Source organism: Lepisma saccharinum, chromosome 15 (genome assembly GCF_977018435.1).
Source record: "Lepisma saccharinum chromosome 15, izLepSacc3.1, whole genome shotgun sequence".
NCBI classification, from domain to species: Eukaryota; Metazoa; Arthropoda; class Insecta; order Zygentoma; family Lepismatidae; genus Lepisma; species Lepisma saccharinum.
The window spans coordinates 12,680,004-12,702,780 of record NC_139243.1 but is presented as its reverse complement, the minus strand read 5'-3'; the positions used below and the strand labels follow the sequence as shown (position 1 = coordinate 12,702,780).

The 22,777-nt window shown below is 38.6% G+C and overlaps 1 protein-coding gene across 2 annotated transcripts in view; it reads right to left on the bottom strand.

Moving 5' to 3' along the window:
- Nucleotides 1–4,000: 4,000 nt before the first annotated feature.
- Nucleotides 4,001–22,777, bottom strand: part of Naa60 (N-alpha-acetyltransferase 60) — a 32,323-nt gene continuing 13,546 nt past the window's right edge. The window contains exons 4-7 of one of the 2 annotated variants that reach the window (XR_014443419.1): nt 19,570–19,796; nt 15,162–15,266; nt 6,120–6,476; nt 4,001–4,833 (exon numbers count right to left, since the gene is read on the bottom strand). Coding sequence is in view for 1 of the 2 variants with exons in the window: in XM_083136640.1 (XP_082992766.1) it covers nt 6,317–6,476; nt 15,162–15,266; nt 19,570–19,796 (492 nt within the window). In the remaining variant the exon portion in view is untranslated. Of the gene's footprint in view, nt 6,477–15,161; nt 15,267–19,569; nt 19,797–22,777 lie in introns of both variants that reach the window. The other variant, XM_083136640.1, reaches the window with a different exon arrangement.

Genomic DNA, 22,777 nt, shown 5'->3' with positions numbered 1-22,777 from the left:
GATCTACATAAAACATGTGCATCTTCATATTTGATTGGTGGAATATAAGTTATCAGTATTAGTAAATATTTTATTGGTTCTTCAATTTTAGAAAAACTTTCGTAACTGTTCACCCCAAGTATGACTACACTGAAATTTGAGTATTGCCGAAAACGGAGAACAAGGAAACTGAAGATGAGTACACGCGAGGAAATTTTCTCACATCGAATGTCACACATGTAAAACAAAATAGTGTGATTTCATAAACTAACACATTATTCTTGAGAAGAGAAGAAAAATACTGAATTCCATTTTCCGAGATGGAATAATTCAATTAATTCCAAGGAACAAATGTCATATTCAGACTTCTTTATAAAAATTATTGTGACCATTTCTTAAATGAATGATGACAGCAATTTGTTGCAATTAATTGAATTATAAATTATTATACTTGTGAATAACACAGATAATTAATCTAGTGGGAAATAAACAATTGTTAAGTTGCATACCCAATGATCCATTTTTTCCTCTTTCAATCAAATTTGCATTACATGCAGCCCATAATTATTCTCATTACAATGAGAAAATCATATACTAACTGGTCAATACTGTTATAAAATGCCCTTATGTACGTAAACTCGACATTGAAATATAAATGATATTAAAAAACTCACGTTATAAAATAAGCATTCTGCAACAAATAGTTAAACAAAGTAAATCCATGTGAATGCCCAGAACTGGAACAAACACGAATAATAATAAACGTAATCACTATTTTTATCCTGTATAACATGGAACATGTCTACACTGATTAAAGACATGGAAGATAATGAAGAAAAAATTGTTTCAAGTATCAAATTTTTAACACATCATATGTATATATATCATGATCACTTGCTTTTAACTGTGGTAAAATTGCAATAACTAAGAGATACACAGAAATATGGGCAGCATACACACAAGGCGTCACCCTATAATACCCAGTAACTTTAAAAACACCTTAGAAGATATCAAGATGAACATTCCTCAAAAACGTTTTTTGCTTATTTGAATAAGAAACTGCATTTTTATCCTGTATGCATGCAACCATTTGGCATAGACTCGATTATTTTTTGAACACATATATTTTGTCATATATATACAATGTTCTACTTTAGGATGATGCCTATGTACCATGGAAAAATTGAGTACACATCTTTTGTGTTACCAAGCTTAAACATATGTATGACCACATGTTTACTCAAGAGGAAATTGATGAAACCTATGAAAATGCATTCTCTAGGACACTCAAATTTACACTTGTGTAAGACAGAAACTTGTTAATTCTGTGGAGCCTCGACTTTCAGTTTTCAGGGGACCAAGACGAAAAAATGGAAAATCCGTGAAAATGTTATAACATTTCTCTCTCTTGTGACCATGAAGAGTGTTTCTTTTACTGTTTTTTTAACTAATAAATGTCACATGCTCACTGGAAGATTGTTGTTATCTGTTGTCTTAACAATATGGCACCCTTATGTACATGTACAGTCTTTGCTTTTAGCATATTCATGTATTAATTGAGAACAACCTATATGTTCTGTCAAATGAGATTTTAAGCTTACCAACAGAACTGAGCATGCTCTCACATGAGAACAAATTATAGTGATTTTGAGGATAATTATAAACAACATTGCCTTATGTAAAAGAGAAGTAATATCAAATTTGTCACTTATCTGATGGGGTACAAGTACTAATTGCAAATCTTCACTTTCCATTATTTTGAACGTAAATCATTGGTTGATCACCATATAGAGACAAACAAAAATTTGTCATATTACAGCTGAAAGTTTGTCAAATCCATATGTAAAATATCAGAATTTTCTAACTTGTGGTAAAAACTTTCAAACGGCACTTCCACCTTTACATTAGATAGGTTCATGGAGTTAAAACTCAGATCTGAACTAGAACTCTTCTTATTAAATTCAAGTTTATGAACAATTGTTCACTAATCAATAAACTTTCATTCCTTTTTACAAAGTGCTCAAAATTTAACATAAAATATATCGAGATGAACTTTACTGCTATGTGCCCTAAAGAATAATATTTCATTTGTATTTCTTCTCTGATACAGAGTACTATTCTTTAAAGAAGTTTTTCATAATTTTGCAAACTGGACATTTTGTACTACAGAGGTAATGACGGATTCTCAACAAAAACAGTCTACAATCACAGAAAAACAGGATTGATCGGTTTTTCTAATCACAATTAATCCAAAACACAAGAAGGAAAACAAGTTGGTGAACTGTTAAAAACAAAACTTTTCAACAATAAATAACATGGAGCACAACTTCTCATGGATTTGTCACATTCTTAAGGCTGAACTACACTACCTCTTCATTCAAACTGCCTCACACTAGAAATTCAACCCAAGTTACTCACATGATAAGCAAAAGTAAAAACCACTGAGCTACCACAACATCCCTCCTTAATGTATTTTAAGCATACATTTTCATACTTGCATTGCATGAAATAACTGAAAAAGCAAATTGGCTCAATGAGAACTTCAATCTGTGTTCATGACATTCTGTGCCAGAGATATAAAAATAAAAATCTTCATAATCTCAACCTTTCTAAATACAATGTGTATATTAAATTTATGGCATTTTCCTATTGACTACCTGTAAACATTTTAAATGAAGCAAAGATTCAATAACCAACAACAGATTGCATTACTGCTCAACTGCAACAGACATACCAGGGATACACAAAATGCAGAGTATTTAAGACATGGGTATTGAGATGATTGGCTCAGTAGATAACAGCACTGGTATTCAACAGCATGACCGCAGATTCAAAACCTGATTGAGCCACATTTTTTTTGCTTACCCTTCAAGCACCTAAAAAAGCACACTTGCTTAACCCTGCATTATGCATGTCATTTTCTGGAATATACTTAGGCACATGAGGAACACCTGCCACCCAATGCTTTAACTATCTTTAAGGTATGAAGTACTCCATGAATTGTACTCTGCATGTGTGCTGAACATTATTTGTCAGCACACATGCATCTTTGTCTTTCTTCTAAGATCAACTGCATTTTTTTGCTGCACTTTCTTAGTGACGAAATATTAGGGTGGATCAAATGAAAACAGAACAGTGGATGTATTGGGTTATATTTGTGTATGTGTGTGGCAACAACCCTGTGTAGAGGTAGAACGGGAGGTAAGGAAGGAAACCCCTACTGCATAATGGACTCACCCTAGATAGTCACGCGTGAGCATGTGATATGCGTAGGCGGTCGGGCAGCAATATCGTCCGACCAACAACAAAGACAAAGAAAGACCATCAATCAAGGCAGCCTGTTGTACTCTGGAGTGGTTTTGCTGCATGACAACGCACATCCACATAAGTCAGCTGTTACAAAGAACACGTTGGCGACGATTGGGTGGACAGTGTTGGAACACCCACCGTATAGCCCTGATCTATCGCCATGCGACTTTCATATCTTTGGTCCATTGAAAAAGGCATTGAAGGGTCGGCTCAGACAATGAAGTCATGGACAATGTTTGCATCTAGTTCCGATCTCAGCTGAAGGAGTTCTACGAGCAGGGTATTCGCTGCTTGGTGAAACGGTGGGACAAGTGCTTGTGTAAGTTTAGAGATTACGTTTGAAATAAACCTTGTTGATTTCATTCTGTGGCCCCTGTTCCATTTTCATTTGATCCACCCTCATATTATAAAGTTATTGTCAGTAGCATGCTTGGGGGACAGCTGTCCCCAATGCACTAAAAATGCAACAAGGAAGCAGTGTCATTTTCACTTTCGTCACTAACACATACCTACATGTCCTCCCATTTACTAACCGACTTATGTATAACATCTGATTCTGATGTGTGCTCTGTCTTCTATGCTTTGATATTTTTCGTTATGTATTTAGTCACACGGGTGACAACTGTTCTCCAAGCATGTGACTTACGTTAACTTTATAATATTACACGGCTTACAAGTGCAACGAAACAACACAGCCGATTTACAACAAAGACAAAGAAAGAACGTTCGGTTACACAAAATCACTCATGTGCAGTATAGTTCACAGTGTGGCAATCTCGCAATGTATATCAATGGGGGAGACTGGTACCCCACGTGCCTAACGGAGGGCTAAATAATCAATCTGCTCTCTCGCATTGTGCAGTAACTTATAACGAAATGTCAATACATGTGATGGTGCAAGAAAAATTTGTTCCTACCTGCAAAATAGAGAGCACCTTACATATTATTTTGCCCCTTGAGCATATTATAACTGGTATAAGTGACAAAAAAGTATACATCTGTTCATCTCAAAAGCAGAGAATATTTGCAATGTTACTAAAAAATAAACTTATTAATTTTGAAGCTCCTAAACAAAAGCAAATATATGTAGATATATATGAATTTCTCACACAATTTATCTTTCCATTAAAATATTTAGTTTGATCTTAACGTGAATGAAAATAACAATACAAATATTTAAAAAAAGATATCTATAAAGCCCTGATATAACATAATTGTAATTTGCATATGCTCTTACCTAGGCATCCGTACAAGTTCAGTAAATTAAACTTAATGACAAATTTACATAGTAATGAACCTAGGTAGTTAATAATAATTACATTATTCTAAACATATAAAAAAATAAAACTGCTTAAAAAACACCAAGTTTTGCACTGGTAAATACAATTTGCAGTTCAAAACATGCCGAGTAATTGTGTAAATAATTACAAGGTTCGTTCATGCTACAAGGTATTCTTCTTGCATGAACTTGTTAATACATACTTGTTTTCTTTGCTTTCTTTCACAAATTACTTCAGTTAATAGTGTAATGTCACTTAATGGTAACTGCAAATACAAAATTATACCTATATTACACACACGAACATTAGCATGACAAGGCTAGAAAATGGCAGGAAGAGAATACAGTATAACTTATCTACAAGTTATGGCAACAATATTGTTCAAACATATTAGTCTCTCACTGCATCAGTTACATAGTACCAAAAAAAAAAGAGCTTAATTATCATGGTCACTCTGTATGTTTATATAAAGCATAACCATAGACTCGTTTATGATTTTCCTTGCAATGCTATTGGCTTCTCTCAACAACAATGCACACCAATCATAACACACAGGCATTAGTAACGTTCAAATTATTGCAACTTGTAATATAAACAAACAAGATGCAGTAACAAATTTCAGCACAAAGCAGAAAAAATACAAGCATTTATAAACTAAATTATGTGTCAAACCGAGACAATGAAACTTTGCATTTTCTTCTATTCATTAAAATAACCAAATATAATAAATTATTCTTGATAATTTGAGGCTTCATAAAGATTTTCTTTTTACATTTCAACATGTATTTGGCATAAGGCAAGCAGACTTATTGTCCAGCTGTGGGGTAAATAGCGACAAATTCCCACCAATATTATAATGCCTTGATAATACTAGTCTTTGAAAAAGCTGTTCTATTACGACTGGGAAGAAAAAATCAAATCAAATCAAAATATCTTCCATTCATTTGGTTCATAATTCTAGCCAAAAAGTGTACCGAATATATGATGTAATGAGAATGTTTAGTGGGCTTGTAAAAAATATAATGAAAATGTAGTATGTGATCGAAAAACAAAGGCAAGGTGTAGTTTATTCTACAGAGCATCCAAAAAGGCATTTTGGAACAAATCTTTTACCACATATTCAAATAATAGAAATAAACACTGGCTACATTACAACTGACTGGCTCCAACAAATACAAATTTAAATTATTTTGCAATTAAATTGCATTAAAGAATTATACACGAAAATGATTTGCAGAATACATAGTCTCTTCAGATTGCAAATCGGGAAAGTTGACTAACCCATGATGCATTTATGTGCCTGGGTGTTATGATTTCAGAAACCTGTGTACACATATTTTCGATTTTAATAATATAAATTATAAGCATCTACAGCAACTTGAGAATTACACATATTCACCTGTACATTCACACAAACATGAAAATGAATTATTACTTATTGTTGAGTGTAATCACAATCTTTACTTGAAAATTTTTCACACACGCACACAAGTTGCTGAGATGGTCAAGCCTAAACGAACACCTTAGACTGTAGTGTTGATGATACCCTACCTGATTATCTAATACTGTTTCTTTTTAATCATCTTTCCGTGACATTACCCGAAGCAATCGTTACAGCTTCCACACGAGAAACAACAGATGAAGAACAAGAACAACGAACGGCCGAAAAATAATTACACCTGTCCATCTTTCACATAATCTGTTTCGTAAGTAGAACGAAGAAGAATATCACAGGTCAGCAGTTAACATTAGCTGTAATACGAGAAGAGTGCTGTTGTGTTTTGAACGATCCGTCGCATTCCAGGCCACACCCACTGGATAGCCCCCTGCATCTTCCCCCACAGCCAATGTGGCAGGGAGCATGGGTCGCTGTGATACAGGATCCCGCAGTAGTGCTTCAGGTAATCAGTACGAAATGTTAAGGAAGATATGCTTTGATTACTTCTGCACTTATTCCAACTGTTTAGCAATTAGCAGACACAGTCACAATGGAACCCCGATTTTACATTTCCCTTGCATTTCGTTTTCAGATTGGTCCCCTGAAAAATGTAAAATCGAGGTTCCACGGTATTCGGTAAATACAAAATCAAAATTTCTGTATGAATTTCAATTTCAATTAAAATTATTTGGGTGCGTCAGCACTGAGGCTATTTTGCACCCATCACACTATATGGGGTCCAGCCCCTTATCATAACAAAAATAAAAGCGTGTCTGAAAACTAAAATTTCCTTACCTTGGTTAAAAGCTGAGGCTAAAAAGGGCACTCAGCACAAATAAGGACAAAACACAGGACAACACAGAATTATACTGGCCATGGGACCAGTCGCCAGAGCCTCGTTAGTCTGCAGTTCAGGGTGCACTACCTGGAAGGTCACCCCTTACACCCCAAAATTTCTGTATGAACAGGCTAAATTTTAGGTTTAAATTCAGTACATAAAATGGTATTTTGGCATTATTCTTTCATAAACAAAAACTGTCATTGTCTTTAGTACCCCCTGTGCTTTGCACCACGGCATGAAGGCATATAGGGGGTGTGGGGTTAGGGCCCCACACACTTTCTTGACCTTGGCCGAGCTGTGGGTGATGTGATCGGGACCATGCCTTTACCCCCCCCCCCCAGAGTTTCCTCCAGGTACCCACTTTATACGATGCTGGATGGGTGCCGGAGCTGCTTGAACAGGTTGAAAAAGTCCTGGTTCTCCCTCACTGGGGATTTTTTTTTCCTGTAACTGATATTTGTTACAAGTGACAATATGTCCCAGTCTACTTGCAAAGAAATAGCAGGCTCCAGTCTCGAAAGCCAGAAAGCAGCAGCAATAAGTAGGGACGCAAAGTTTTAGTTTTAACGATAACACCAAAAAGTTGAGAAAAGCAAAATAAAGTGTTTAAAAATGTATTTGGATAGGTAAAGGAGGCAAGTTTTCGATGTTTCAGAATCTTGAAATAACACAAATTATGCCATATTTCAGAATAACACCAAATTTTATACTTTAACGTGAAACGCCACGAAATGTGCAATATAAACTGGGAATAACGCTTCTTTTCGTCAGAAAGAACTAGCTGAAGCGTTATGAGATCTGTCATTTCTAGTCTTGCTGATGAAAGTTCAATCTTAAAGAGATTGTCACACTTCATTTATTGCAGTTTTGCATAGATATGACTGACAGTGCTTTGACCTCATCCTGAAACAGAATTCGCCGCGGGGAAAATTTGGGGTGCGTCAGCACTTAGGCTATTTTGTACACATCACATTATACGGATTCCAGCCCCTTACCTTAAATAAAATAACCTGTTCTGTTGCAGGGGAGGGGGTGAAGTTGTGGGTGTGTATGTGCACACAAAACGATATTTTGAGGTTGGTAAAGGGATTTTTTGGCATCGTTAGGGAAATTTCAGTCAGTCAGATCACTGAGGCTGCATGGTTTGTGCATCGTCTTGCATTACCTTTGCCTTCTGAGGTGTACTTTGCAGCATGTCAAAGCCAGCAGTAAGTACTTTTGTTTACTTCTAAAAGACTTTATGCTTCAGATGCATTTTGCACAGGAAGTGTTGTGAATACTGTGCCCATGTGAACATTTACTACGATATGTGGAAAACCATCAATGTTATTTTAAACTGAAAAGAGAATTCAAGAAAACAATTTTTGAAAATGTTATTCTGTCCAAGTGAAAGGTTTGAAATATGATTGTGTTCAAAAATTTGGGTGATATCCTTTTATAGTTTTCCAAATGCAAGATATCTGGTCAATTCTCACAAAGGTAAGCCTTACATTTATCTATTTTTCACTAAAAACTATAATTTGCCTAAATTTTCCAGAACTAAAGCAATGTGAAATCTTATGAATAGAAAAAAACAGTAAAAAAGCACGTAAAGATAAAATCAATTTTGAATGAATAACACCCAATTTTGCCATAAACCGCGAAAAATAACACTTAATTATAGTGAGAAATAACACAGAAATTTAGTGAAAAAATAAAACGAAAATTTCACGTCCCTAGCAATATGACATGATGCGCTGAGCACACATCACCTAAAACTGCTTTATATGCACTGGCCCTCAGAGGTCATTTCCGGATAGTAGGGATGTGACGAAGTTGAAAATTTACCGATGCCGAAGTACTCACCGATAATTTTTTGAACCGATACCGATGCAGATATTTAACCGATTCCGATACATAAGATTATTAAACAGAAATGGGATGTTACTTTCCGCATGACAAAAATAAATTTGCTATGTACATTTCTATTGCATATCATATGTATATACATATATATTCTCAAGAGATGCGAATGTACATTTGCATCTACAAAATGTTATGTGAACCTGGATTCTCAAGAGATTATTAAACATTAGTACACAAGCAGTTCTTTGAAATGCAAAATGAATTCCTGTTCTGCCAGATTCAACTTCAGAAACACGAGATTTGAAAGCACTTCAGGAAGTAAGCTACTTCTTCTCTTATCGCAAATCTGTTCAACAACACTGAATACTGATGCAGCAGGTATGCCCAAGTATTTTCTCAGCACTTGCTTCAGATTTGAATTTCCAATACAACAGCAGATCCTGGTTCAGAAATGTACTGTTTTTTTGTTTTTTTTTTTTTTTTTATTTTTTTTTTATTTATAGTTAGGTTGATCCTCTGAATGAGAGTTTGCAATAATTTTATTACAAAAACTCTACAATAATGATGAATCATAACCAAATTTTCAATAAATCTTACAAAACTAGAATATAAAACTTATTAGAAGCTAAAAACTCTAGTATAATCTGTACCGGTTTAAATATCGGATTTTTGCCGATGTCGATACCGATGTGTCAATTTCTGCTGATATTCATACACCTATAATCGGCTTCGGCACATCCCTCCAGGATAGGCATCTGTGACACACTCACCTTTCGGATTTGAGTCAAGTCAAGCATATCTGGAAATCAACTAGCTGATATCCTGAGAAAACCTCTTCAAATTACGTTGTTATTTAGCATAAGTTTTCTGCCACTTTTGGCTAATCATGGCTACAGGTGGTGGACATTGAAACTGCAACACCTGGAACGCAGACACTAGTCTTTACTAGTATGGTGTTGGGCAGGGATGTCGAATTTCTTTTGATATATATATATATATATATATGATAAAAGGAAGGAGGGCCACAAGGGCTAAATAAAAAGTGAAAGAGGAGAGAGGAAACACTCACCGGACACAGAAAAAATTCAAATTTTCGTGATGGTATGTCACATCTTCAGGAGTAGAGAGAAGTTGTAGAACTTGGTGACAAGAAGGAAGAGTAAGCATGACCTGCAGTGTTGCCAGGTCCCAAAAAAAAAGGTGTTGACAGTGCCACAAAAAAATGTAAAGATGGTTCTTTCGCCAGGCTTGTCGAAAACTGTCAGTGGTGGGGGGGAAGGTGGTGGTGAGGGTGAGGATAGGGGATGAGGGGCATTACTGGGTGGCCTTGTTCAGGCCTGGGGGTGTGGTTGCATTCATGGTCGATATGTAGGCCCTCTCCCATCTTCTACGTATTGAGGTGTTGGTGGATTGGGGCAAGGAGTGCACGATCGCTACCTGGAAGCAGTCATTAAAAGGAATATTGTAGTGATTGGTGCGAATGGCAACAGCAAAGTCCATGTTTTAGGTAAAGGAGCGGTGGTTATTGATGCGGAGGTTCAGGGCTGTGGACGTTTCCCCCATGTAGAAGCTCCCACTGATTTTGCACATGAGGATATAAAGGTTGAATTTGCCGGTGGCAGTGTGGATCTGGAGGGTGCGGGAAGTGACAAATATGGGGCAGGTTTTGCACCTCGGGCGGTTGCATTTGTGGGCAGGTGCGAGTTGATTGTGAGTAGGTGGGTTGTGGTGGACCAGGATGTTTTGGAGATTGGGAGGGCGTTTGAAAACAACTCTGGGCTTGTCGGGGAAGATATTTCTGGTGTCAGGATCACTGTGCAGGATGGGAAGGAGGGAACGTAGGGTGTGTCTGATTTTGTTGAGGTGGGGGTGATATTGGGTGACAAGTGCAGGGGGATTGGTGGCAGGTTTATTGGTGAAAGTGTATGAAGCAGCTCGGGATATTTGTTTAGTAACCAGGGTGGAAGGATATCCACGGTTGGTCAAGGCTTGGTGTAAGCGGAGGTTATAGTTCTGTCGGGAGGTGGGTGAGGTGTTGACCTCTGAGGGCCAGGGAGAATGGGATGGCTTTTTTGGTGTGGAACGGATGGGAGCTGGAGAAGTGTAGGTATTGCATATGGTTGGTAGGTTTGATGTGGTTCAGAATAACCGACGAGTGACTGTTGATGAAGTGGCAAACTATATGCACGTTAGTCATGGTTCTGCACCTGAAATTATCCATAACAGGCTCAACTTTCATAAAGTCTGTGCGTGATGGGTCCCTAAAGAACTCACTGACGAGAACAAGCCAAATCGTGTGAGAATCTGTGAGCAATTATTGGACAAACATGCTAACGAAGGTGAAGCCTTTTTGAAACGAATCATCACTGGAGATGAAATATGGATCCATCACTTTGAACTTGAGAGCAAATGCGCCAGAGCATGGAATGGAAACATGTTGAATCTCCAGTGAAAAAAAAGTCAAGCGTCAACACTCTGCAGGAAAAGTGATGCTCACACTTTTTTGGGACTCAGAAGTGGTAATTATGGAACATTATGTAGAAAAGGGGACAACAATAAACGGTGAACGATACAGTGATATCCTTTCGAACAAGTTAAAGCCTGCAATTCGAAGCAAACGACGAGGTCGATTGTCGGAAGGTATTCTTTTGTTGCATGACAACGCACGCCCACATACCGCTGCCAACACAACTCAAACTCTTCAGAATCTGGGTTTTGAGGTGTTAGAGCATCCTGCATACAGTCCCGATCTTGCCCCGTTGGATTACCATCTGTTCGGTCCACTTAAAGATGCTTTAAGAGGCGGTCGATTCGACACAGATCAACAGGTGAAGGAAGCGGTGCATACGTGGCTTGCTGCTCAACCGAAAACCTTTTTTTCTCAGGGTATCGGAAAGCTTGCAGAACGTTGGACCAAGTGTATTGAAGTGCAGGGGGACTATGGTGGAAAATGATATCATTGTCGGTGTACTTTCTGCAAATGATTTACACGTACACATGCACAGTAATATCGCTTGGTGCGGAAGGAAGTCCAAACTCATCACTGCACTAAAACACACCTTCTGCAGTTATTATACTCTGAAAAATTACTGTCTCTTTGGACCAAGTCTAAATTTGGAACGTGAAGGGGAGATTAGCCTAGACTTGAATTTCAAATGTGCACCGTACCTTTTTTCATGGCCGATGACCTTTTAACAGCAAGGGGCTCATGCACTGAAAGTGAACCGAAAGATTTAAAGTTAAGCTGTCCTCTGTCCTCCTCCCCCAGTGTATTGTTATATTCGAGCGCACTTGCAGTTACAAAACCTGTCAGACTTTAAAGAAAAATTGGAAACAGAAGCAGCAATTTCCTACTGAGATACTTGATTTGCAGGCCTGACTGCGATTCTTATCTGTTTTTAGGATTTTTATGTCACGTACTTCTTACTGTTAACGGAAATGCACGTTCACATATCTAGTGCAAAACTTTTTCCAAATATTCCTCAAAACCAAGATAAGTTGAAACAGTCTCATTTTTAGGGTGTGACAGATGGAGGGGGGAGGAAGGAGAATCATAAATACAATCTTGCCCCTCCTCTGTGGTTTCTTCACATCAAGCAAGACTAAAAGCACTTGTGTTGTGGGTAGAGGCAGAACAGCTAAGGAAGGAACTTTCGTTTCTTGGTCATTTAGATTTATTAAAAGCTTATTTTTTTGCTTTTAAACGTCATGTTCAGGGCCGATGGCTCAGTTTTAGACCTCAGGGAGAGGTAACACCATTTATTCTTATGTTCACGTAAAGTAAACAAGTAAAGTTTTATCCTGTGCTTTGCACCATGCCATGAAGGCATACAGGGGGTGTGAAGTTAAGGCCCCACACCTTCTTGATCATGGCCGATGGTGGGAGTGATGTGATCAGCACTATGCCCCTGGCTGTCTTCAACCCCCGGAGTATCTTCCAGGTACCCACTTTGTACGATACTGGGTGGGTTCCAGATCCACTTGAACAGGTGGAAAAAATCCCAGTTCTTTCCCACCGGGATCAAATTCAGGTCTCTCGCATGGTAGTTAGATGCAATAACGACTGAGCTACCGCGGCTTTTCTAATGTTCATGTGTGATTTATATTTTTTAAAGTTTCTTTACCTGTGCATATAGCATCATGCCATGAAGGCACATTTAGGGGATGTGTGGGGTAGGGCTCCACACTTTCTCGATCTCAGCCATTTTGGAGGTGATTGATCAGCATATCGCTTCGGCCGCATCCCCCACCCTTCCCCAAGGTGGCCCCCAGGTACCAATTAATTTGAGGCTCTGTGAGCCTCGGAGCCGTTTTATACGGGGTCAAGGCCGGAAAAATTCGGCCCTTAGATCACTCACCCCAGGAGTCGAACCTTGTCTCCACGTGGCATTGAGAGGCCCTACCGATTAGACCACCGTGTAGTCTTGCATTCGTCTTGAATTTTTCCACCACCAACCTAGAAGGCTCAATCTCCATCTGCCCCCTGGTTCGGAATCCTTGCATCCGTGCAATGTAGTTGTAGACAGAAAGAAAGAGATTTAAAATACAACTGTTCTCTTCCCCCTCCTCCCTTCCCATGAGGGTTTGTTTGGTTTATTGTTTCACACTGACCACACCTGTACGTACAGCACCTGGTAGATACAAAGGAAAACTGGAAACTGAAGCGGCAAATTTCTAGGGGGATTATTCCACGTTGCACTTGATTTGCGGAAACGTGGCTGCGATTCTAATCTGCACGTGAATCTTTGTACCACCACAGACAAATTGTATGTAATTTGACGGTGGTACCACGTACTTCTCGCTGGTACTGAAAACTTGAGTCTAGTTTCATTTAGATAGTGCAAAATATTTTTCCAATTTTTTTAAAAACGAAACATAAGTTGGAGAAAATATAAAAGTAAAGTAAAGTGTTCCCCTGTGCATAGCACCATGAAGGCGTATAGGGGGTGTGGGGTAACGCCCCACACTTTCTTGATCCGGTCGTGAGTGGGGGTGATGTGATCAGCATCATGCCCCTGACCGCCTTTACCCCCCCAGGGTTTCCCCCAGGTACCCATGTTATTCGACGCTGGGTAGGCGCCGGGGCCGCTTCCACCGTTAGAAAAGTTCCCGGATTTGAACCGGCCGGGGATCGAACCCGGGACCTTGAGCATGGTAGTCAGACGCGTTACCGACTGAGCCACCGCGGCCAAATATAGTCTCATTTTTAGCACAGGACTGGGGGAGAAAGACTATCTTGCCCCCCTTAATGATGAGTGGGGGCAGGTCGAAAGACTGCCATGATATTGCACCCCACACCATCACAGATCCACCCCCATGTTTCACTCTGGGCACTAAGCAGTCTGGTTTGTATGCTTCTGATGGACTTCTCCACACATAAACTCTTCCAGATGTCGGAAAAACAGTGAAGGTGGACTCATCCGAGAACATGACATGTTTCGAGTCATCTAACATCCACGATTTGCACTGCTGTCACCAGTCAACCCACATTTTGACACTGGTGCTAGTGCCCAAGGGTTTCGGTGTAGCAACCCTGTCATATGAAGTTCTCGATGGATGGTTTTGGTAGAAACAGGTTCAGTCAAGTGTGTATTCAATTCTGCTGTGACTTTTGCGTCGGTGGTTTTACGCTTTTTGGACACAATCATTTCCAATACTCTGACGTCCCTGTCAGACAACTTCCACTTCCCTCGATAGTTACTTCTCCTGGCTGTGGTTCGTCCTTCATTCTGTCATACTGGCATGACCTTTGATACTGTGGCCCTTGATACCCTACAAATATTCACAGTCTCCGTTACTGATGCACTGACAATTTGCTCACTTTGAAACTGTTTGATTCATTGACTTTGATTGACTGATTAATTTACTTTATTTTACTTTGCTTTTTCTGCCACTTTTGACTAATTTGCGAAGATGGGGATGAGTGATGGCATGATGAAATTGATGAACTGATCACACTCACAAACATACATGCCCAGGCCGTGATTCGAACCCGGGACCCCTAGCATCGTAGCACGATGTGCTAACCACTCCACCACGGGGGCTGGATTTGAAACTCATATATGTGTCACATTCTACTGCGTGAAACCTAATATTTGACGTGAAGTCCAGCTATTACTGTGACAATGTGACTGGCAGGCACACACCTTCGCACACGAATGTCCAGCACATGCATGAGGATAAATAATAATCCTATGAAAGTGATGATGTGACAATCACAACAAAGAGCCTATGCCAAAGGCAGGGACTCAAACTCAGAACTTTCTGTAGAGATACTGTAACACACCACAGTTGAAGCTGGAGCTATGGCAACAACAGATAAAAGACTCATAGTTGCAATCTCTGCAATGTAAAAAAAATAGACAAGGGTACAGACAAATGAAAAAGAAAGTGAGGAATAAGTCAACCTGCAATAGAAATACATAGCAAAAGTAATGAAGAATTGTACATTCAGCACAAAAAAGGATATTATAGTCCCCATGGTGGATGTCCGCCATTGATGTACAGAACATATGTAAATCCATCCTTGCACTTTCCTTTTATTGAATAGTAATATGGCAGAAAGGAATGTAACCTGAAAATACAAGTCCCTATCACAACTATACAATGCATACAAAGACATTTAGATATATATGTAACCTATATTGATGATACAGTATTTAAAAATAATATAAACACAACACATTCAATCAAATAATAATAATAATAATGCAAACTAAGACATCATCCCTGATAGTGTAGTGGCTAATATTATTGCCTCAATACTGAGGTGGTGGAGGCACATGCTGGTTCAGATCCCACTTTAAACCAGTCTCAATTAGCCTATGGGTGCACAAAGTGGATTTTAAACAAGAACTGAAAGAACCCATAACTAAGGAATCGTGGGTTCCATCCCCACTGGAGGCACATTTCACACTGACCTGAACTCAACTTTAAACTTGACTTTCAGTCCTGATTAGTCCATATGAGCATAAAGTTGACCAAAGAAAAGCATACAGTATATGATACAAATACAGCAGACATACACTATTTGTTTTTTGTATAATGAAATATACAGGGTGCTCGGAAGTTCCCCTTACAAACTCCTAGGGCTAGTAGAGGGGACTGAGTTGACAATATTTGGAATAGGATCCCATGTCCGGAAACGTTCCGTTTCCGTGCTACAACCATGACAATGTGTTGGATGTGGCCCCCGCGTGGCCCCCACGATTGCCGGATTAAACGCCATTGGAATATTTCTTGTGGGGTCGTATGAAGAGTATGGTGTACGAGACTCATGTAGAGTCAGAGGAAGAACTGCTGGCAAGAATTCTGGTCGCTGCACAAGAAACTAACGGGACATCGGTGTGATGGAGCGAGTGTACCGGAAAATGATTCGTCGGTATAATGTGTGCAACGACGTTGATGGTCGTCATATCGAGCCACTGTTGTAGTTGAACAGTGCCGTATGCGACACATCCAGTGCATAAGACAGAAACAAATTGTTGCGTTCCACTGTCGACACAAGTGTTATTGTGGTCAATGAATAGTACGTTTATTTGTTGTTCCCTTGGCATTGTTACCAAATAAATTTCTTTGTATTATGTACTGTCACACATCATTCAATTCTGTACCTTACGTAACACCTCATTTGATATGGTTGTAATAAATGATTACACTTTAGGTCATCAGGTGATCTTCTGACGTCATGTACTGCCTACCCGGTTGCATAGCAACACAGGCACATCCAACACATTGTCATGGTTGTAGAACGGAAACGGAACATTTCCGGACATGGGATCCTATTCCAAATATTGTCAACTCAGTCCCCTCTACTAGCCCTAGGAGTTTGTAAGGGGAATTTCCAAGCACCCTGTATAAGAGTGTGACACGGGAATTATCCTCCACTGATTGCTAATTTTTTACACTTGGGTGGAGGGGGAACAATGGAGACAAACTTCAGAACGTGATACTTGACAAGACAAGGAACAAAAAAAAAACTCCATATGAACAAATGTATGGAAACGCATGTATTCCAAGATATATGGCACCATCTGTTGTCATTAAAGGAGTTAATCGTAAAAGCGGTACTTACCTAACATGTGGAAAGAAATACATACAATGGACTATTTTCGAAAACTGAGCAAAATGCTGATATTTGAAGTTTTGAGAAATTTTGTAGAAAAGGAAAGGAAGATGAAAGCATGATGACATGTGGTGCCATCTATCTTGGAACACTTGCATTTCCATGTGTCATGTGGACTTTTTTTGTTCCTTGTCCTGTCAGGAATCACTTACTGAAGTTTGTCCCCATTGTTCCAAATCACCCTATATAATATGCTGATGCTTCAAGAGTCGTACCGATTGATTAGGGCAACTTTAGCCCAAAGTGACATGTGCCACTTGGAAATGAACCTTCAGAAATGAATGCAAGCTTTCGTATCACAAGAAGCTGCATTTTCTCAACAGTGTGCACTGTCGCCTTGGTCTCATGGTCTGTCCCACATGTGCAGCAAATACTTTGTTCTTTTTTCCACAGAGAGAGGGATGCCCATGTCACTTGTTGCATCAGTCTGAAAGCAGCTGAAAGTTCAGAAATTCATACCACAATACTTTCACTGTACTATGCATATGAATGCCTGCAAAATTTTTGTGAAAGCATGAGCCAACTAGAATTTTTAGTACATTTTAACTAGGGATGATCCAATATGAAATTTTGGCTGATATCGATATTCTACCGATCCAGTATAAAATTCCAAATGGTAATTTTAGAACCTGAATAGTTCATTCACCTCTTTAATAAATGTTTGTTTCCAAGTGATTGCATTGCAAAATTAGTTGCATAATTAGACATTTACTTCTTTAAAAAGTAAAGCATGGAGATTATCCATAAAAATCATAACAAAATAGTAGAATTTTGCACTAAATTATAAGATATTTATAGATATAATGGATTGGTGAAATAACAATAATACAATAATAATAATTGGCAATTTTACCGATATGCCTATATCAGCCGATACCGACAGTACCAATTATTCTGTCCCATCCTCAGTTTTAACACTTACCGCATTATGTAGATACTCCTAACAGTTTTATGCAATGTTTCAACGGTTTTCACAGTCTATTTCAGGTAAGTAAACGCAAGGTCATGTGCTGAGTTTGTCAGAAGGCAATTTTTTTTTATATTTGAAGGAAAATGTAAAAAAAAAAAAGAAGAAGAAGAAATATCAAAACTACCTGTGCCCATGTTGCATTGTTGGACTTTTCACCACCGTTTTTACTTTCTATTTGCACGTACGTTTCAGAGACTGGTTGCCTCTATCCTCAGGGATGTGTATTTGTGTCTAAAAGCTGTCCAGTCAAAGATCCAACTTGTACAAACTCAGACTTTTAATCTCCAAATGGCGAAGGTTGGAACTGTAAATAACAGTGTTGCCAAATGCCTGATTTTTTCTCAGTCGTAATTGACCTTTCTGCTGGCAATATGTACCCTACACTCACAGTTGAGGGGGAGAGAAGGAGAATTGGAGACCATTTGTTTGCTACCCGGCTGCAACAGTTAGGCTTAGTCACACCTTGGTCTTGGTGGGGACGCCTTTGCCACCTATTTTGCTGCCGTGCATAAATTTGGCAAGCAGAATACCTCAAGAATTTCCTCCATGGGGTCTAGACCAAGCCGAATGGTTCAAGGGTTCACGTGACTCTCCCTGATATCGGACGAAAAACATAAAAATAGAATTTCAAGTAGGTTCTTTGACCGGATGGGTAATAACTACTCATCTATCCATAGTACCTGATCACAAAATTATGTATTGGTGGCCAAAACTCCACCTCGTCTAGTGGTCTGGATAAGACCTGTTTTGGTGTTTTGGATGAATAGTGATTCATTGTTTGATTAGCCACTTTTGGCTAATTTGAGAAGCTGGGGTGGACACTCGCAAACATGCATGCCCAGGCCGGGATTCAAACCCGGGACCCTTGGTGTTGTAGTGCGATGTGCCAACCACTCCACCACGGGGGGCAACAGGATGGATGAATAGAGAGACACAAATACGCAATCCTGAAGACTGAGACAGAACCAGTCTCTGAAACATAGGTACAAATAGACAGTAAAAACAGTGATTAAAAGTCCAACAATTCAACATGAATGTATCACCACTGATCAGCTACAAAGAAGTACACCTTTGACCAGCTCATCACCTGACTTAGCACCCTTGTTTTTGTTCACCTGCAGGAAACTATTCGAAACATTTGAAATATTGCGTAGAAATCAAGATGGATTGATTTAAATCAGGCGATTTTTTAAAAAATCACTTTAAAGAACTAATTTATAGAATAATTTGTATATTTCAGAATCACTGTGAAAGTGCATTTATCTCGTAATCATTCAATGATGTGTATTAGACTCTACGATAGGCAAAGCAAGAGGAAAATATAGATACTTATGGGGATAAGCTTATATTATCTAAACTGTAAACACTTAATTTTTTCTTGATTTAAAATCCAATAACTTTTATAGGCAAAAAAAAGCATTTTTTTGTAAATAATATTATACAAAATACTAATCATGTTGAACCAAAAAAATAGTGTCATTATCATTAATGTAAATAAACATGGCAGCTGGTATTTTGCAAACTATCATACTGATCAAACATTTCACATCATAAAATCATGATTATTATCCACCCTGGTAGAAACAAGTGTTATGTGCCTGAAAAAACAAGAAAACACAGTATTATGACCGATTTAATTCTGTTCATCCTAGTTATACAATAGGGGAACCTAGATTATGCATTTTCAGTGGCATAACTCACTGCACAAAATGTATTCTGGGAATACATCAATTTCAAACTTTGAGATTTCATTTTACATACTACATTAATTTTAATCCTTACCTAAAATTGCGATGCTCATAAAAACGTATTGCTGCAGAATTTGTAGTGAGAACATGAAGATATATGGCCTTGCAAGTGGCATGTTCGACAGTAGTTAGGTGTGAAATCAAGTTATCGAGCAGTAATGAGGCTATTCCATTACGACGATATTGCTTGCACACTCCTAAGCTGAGTATGTAACCTATTTCTGTTTTGGAACTGAAGGAAGGTGACAGAATTCCTCTGTCCTGAAAGAAAGAAATGACACACTTACTAGAGTTCTCACAACATAGTTTGGCACATGAAAATTTCCATTCACAGTTTGCAACGATGATTTGACAGTGTTAACAACTAGTACATTAGCAAAGTGTAACAGTTCGATACACACTTCATTAACCATTTCAAGAAAGAGCAGGCCTCCCCGAAGGTGCAGTGATAGCGTCATTGCCTTGTAATCAAGGGGTCCTGGGTTCGATACCCGGTGGTTCAGATCCCACTTCAAACTGTAGGTCCAGTCCCGATTAGCTTTACTGTGCATAAAGTGGACTTAAAGCACCAAATTAATCAATCAATCCAGAAAGAGCACCACATGTGTGAATATCATCTAATAGAAACTTTCAAGTATTGGATTTTCAAACTTGATTTGATGGACAAAACAATTGAGAACTAATTGTCGTAGAGAGTTGAAATCAAGTTTATTTTTCTTTCCTGAATCACAGGGCTTTTGGCAGATACATTGTGTCCCCCAATAATGAATGTTAAAGGAAGAGGAAAAACAACAAAATGGAAACGTTTAAAAAAAAAACAAGAACTGGTATTCGACATGCCCCTATGGCCACCACAATAGACCAAAGTGAATGACAAAATGCAGTATGTAGCAGTGTGTAAAGTTCCATTGAAAATAGACAAGAGTGGCAGTGTTGCCAGCTTATGGAAACAATTCCCAGAATTCTACATCTAGTGTTTGTCCCAAGGATGGAGAATGGGCCTTATTTGGAGGGAAGCATGGTAAAAGACCACTCTTTGAGGATATGTAATACTCGTTCCCCAATGCGTAAAAAAAATAATTAAAAAATACAGAAATTATGAAATATATTCGAAAGTCATAATTATTAGAAATTTTAGAAAATTGGGTCTCTGCCCTGAACCCATAATTGTCCAACATTGTTAGTGTTCTTTTGTTCTCATTATTACATGTTAAAGTGAAATATATCAGGAAAAAAGTGGTGGTTGATGAGTTACAGCCTATTTTATATCAATTTCTCTCTGCTCAAACACTACCTCCGAGACAGACAAGAAGAGGTTGTACTCTCTGGAACCTCTTCTTCTTATCGAGGTGTATCTTCTGGTGTACCCCAAGGCAGTGTTCTTGGACCTCTTCTCTTCATTCTCTACCTTGATGATCTTCCAGAATATCTTTCTGACTCATGTAAAAACCTTCTTTTGTTCGCTGATGATTGCAAAATATCAAATTTAAATGACATTGCACTGTTGCAAAAGAACTTAGATTCCCTAATAAAGTGGTGTCAAATATGGAACCTCAAAATTAATCCTCAGAAACGTACCACCATGAATTTCTCCTTAAAGAAAAATATATTTAATATGCAATATTTCATAGAAAATAATAGCGTTCAAAGGGTTGCCGCACAGAAGGACCTAGGCATCATATTTAATGAGAAACTCTCCTTTTCTGACCACATCTCTGAAGTCGCTAACGGTTCCATGCGTATGCTGGGTCTCCTCTATCGTTTTACTGAAATAAACAATCTGTCTGCTCTCGGAACTTCTTACAAAACTTTCATTTCACCAAAACTCAAATACTGTTCTCCGATCTGGTCTCTATGGCATGCCCCTAAAATTAGATAGACTAAATTCTGTTCTAAATTTCTTCCTGGCCATTCTTCGTCACCGAATTCCATCCACAAAACATTTACATAAGTCCATGCTTCTGAAAATGCTAAATATCCATACCCCTCACGATAGACACAAACTTGCAAACCACATTTTCCTCCATAAAATAACCAATGCAAACATAAGAAGTGATAGTCTTCTTCAAGAAATTCACTTCCGAGTACCGTCCGGCACCACAAGGAGCACTCAGTTTTTTACATATCAGAAACCAAGATTAAGCCTAATACAGCGTTCTCTCTCCCACAGACTACCCGGCCAATACAACAATCTACCAAACCGAGTTGACATTTTTGAAAACCAGGCAAGTTTTAAAAAGCTACTGTGTAACAACATGTAATTCACTTTATCTCATATATGTATTTTAGTTTATGTTATTATTCTTTATTGTTACATCCATTGTTATTCTTTGTTATTTCCATTGTTATTACATTCCAACGTAAAATGGCCAAAGCTGTATTTGGAATTCTCTGGTAAATACATAAATAAATAATACTCAGAGACAAACAAAGGACTTTTTCAAAATCTGCTTGTTAATAATAGTAACAATGGATATATTGATTGTAATTCAAGTATGTCATACCTTCATTCGTATACAGGGTGAGGCAAAGGTCTGGCACCACCCTTTTAATTTGGAAACGACTTGACGGAGGGTGATGAAATTTCAGATATGGGTAATTGGGGTGGCAGCACACCAGACGGGTCTAGTGTCTATCATGGTGGCCATCTTGGAATTCTATCCAGATTTTCAAATGAGAAGGGTGTCATGTAGCATATCATTTTACATGTGCGTTTTCACAGAAATCAGAATATGCAGTTATTTTTCCCCTAACTTTATTTGGTGAGGATATTTTCACAGTTGCAGTTCACCTTTGGTGTAATGTAATGGGTTGGTATTTGTTCCAGGTGATATAACCCTCCAAGAACGGATCGAAATTGTTGTTACAAGTGGGTAGCGTAGTGCCAGGGTCATTGCAGAAGATTTCAATGTCCGGCATCCAGAGAGAGAGACGAAATCTCACATACCACAGTGTTGGGTATAATGCAGAAGTTTAAGGAGACGGGATCCGTGTGCGACAGAGAACGTAGTGGACGGCCGAGAACAGATACCAACGAAGAAACAGCAACGGCAATCGTGGCATCCTTGGTCAAGAGCCCGAAACGCAGTACCTGGTGTTTTGCTTCAGTGTCAGGAGTCAGTCAGAGATCCATACTCAGTGTGTTGCATAGTAACAAGTGGCATCCCTACAAAATTCAAATGCAGCAGTTCTTAACTGAGGATGACCCAGACAGGCAGTTCCAGTTTGCAGACTGGGCTTTG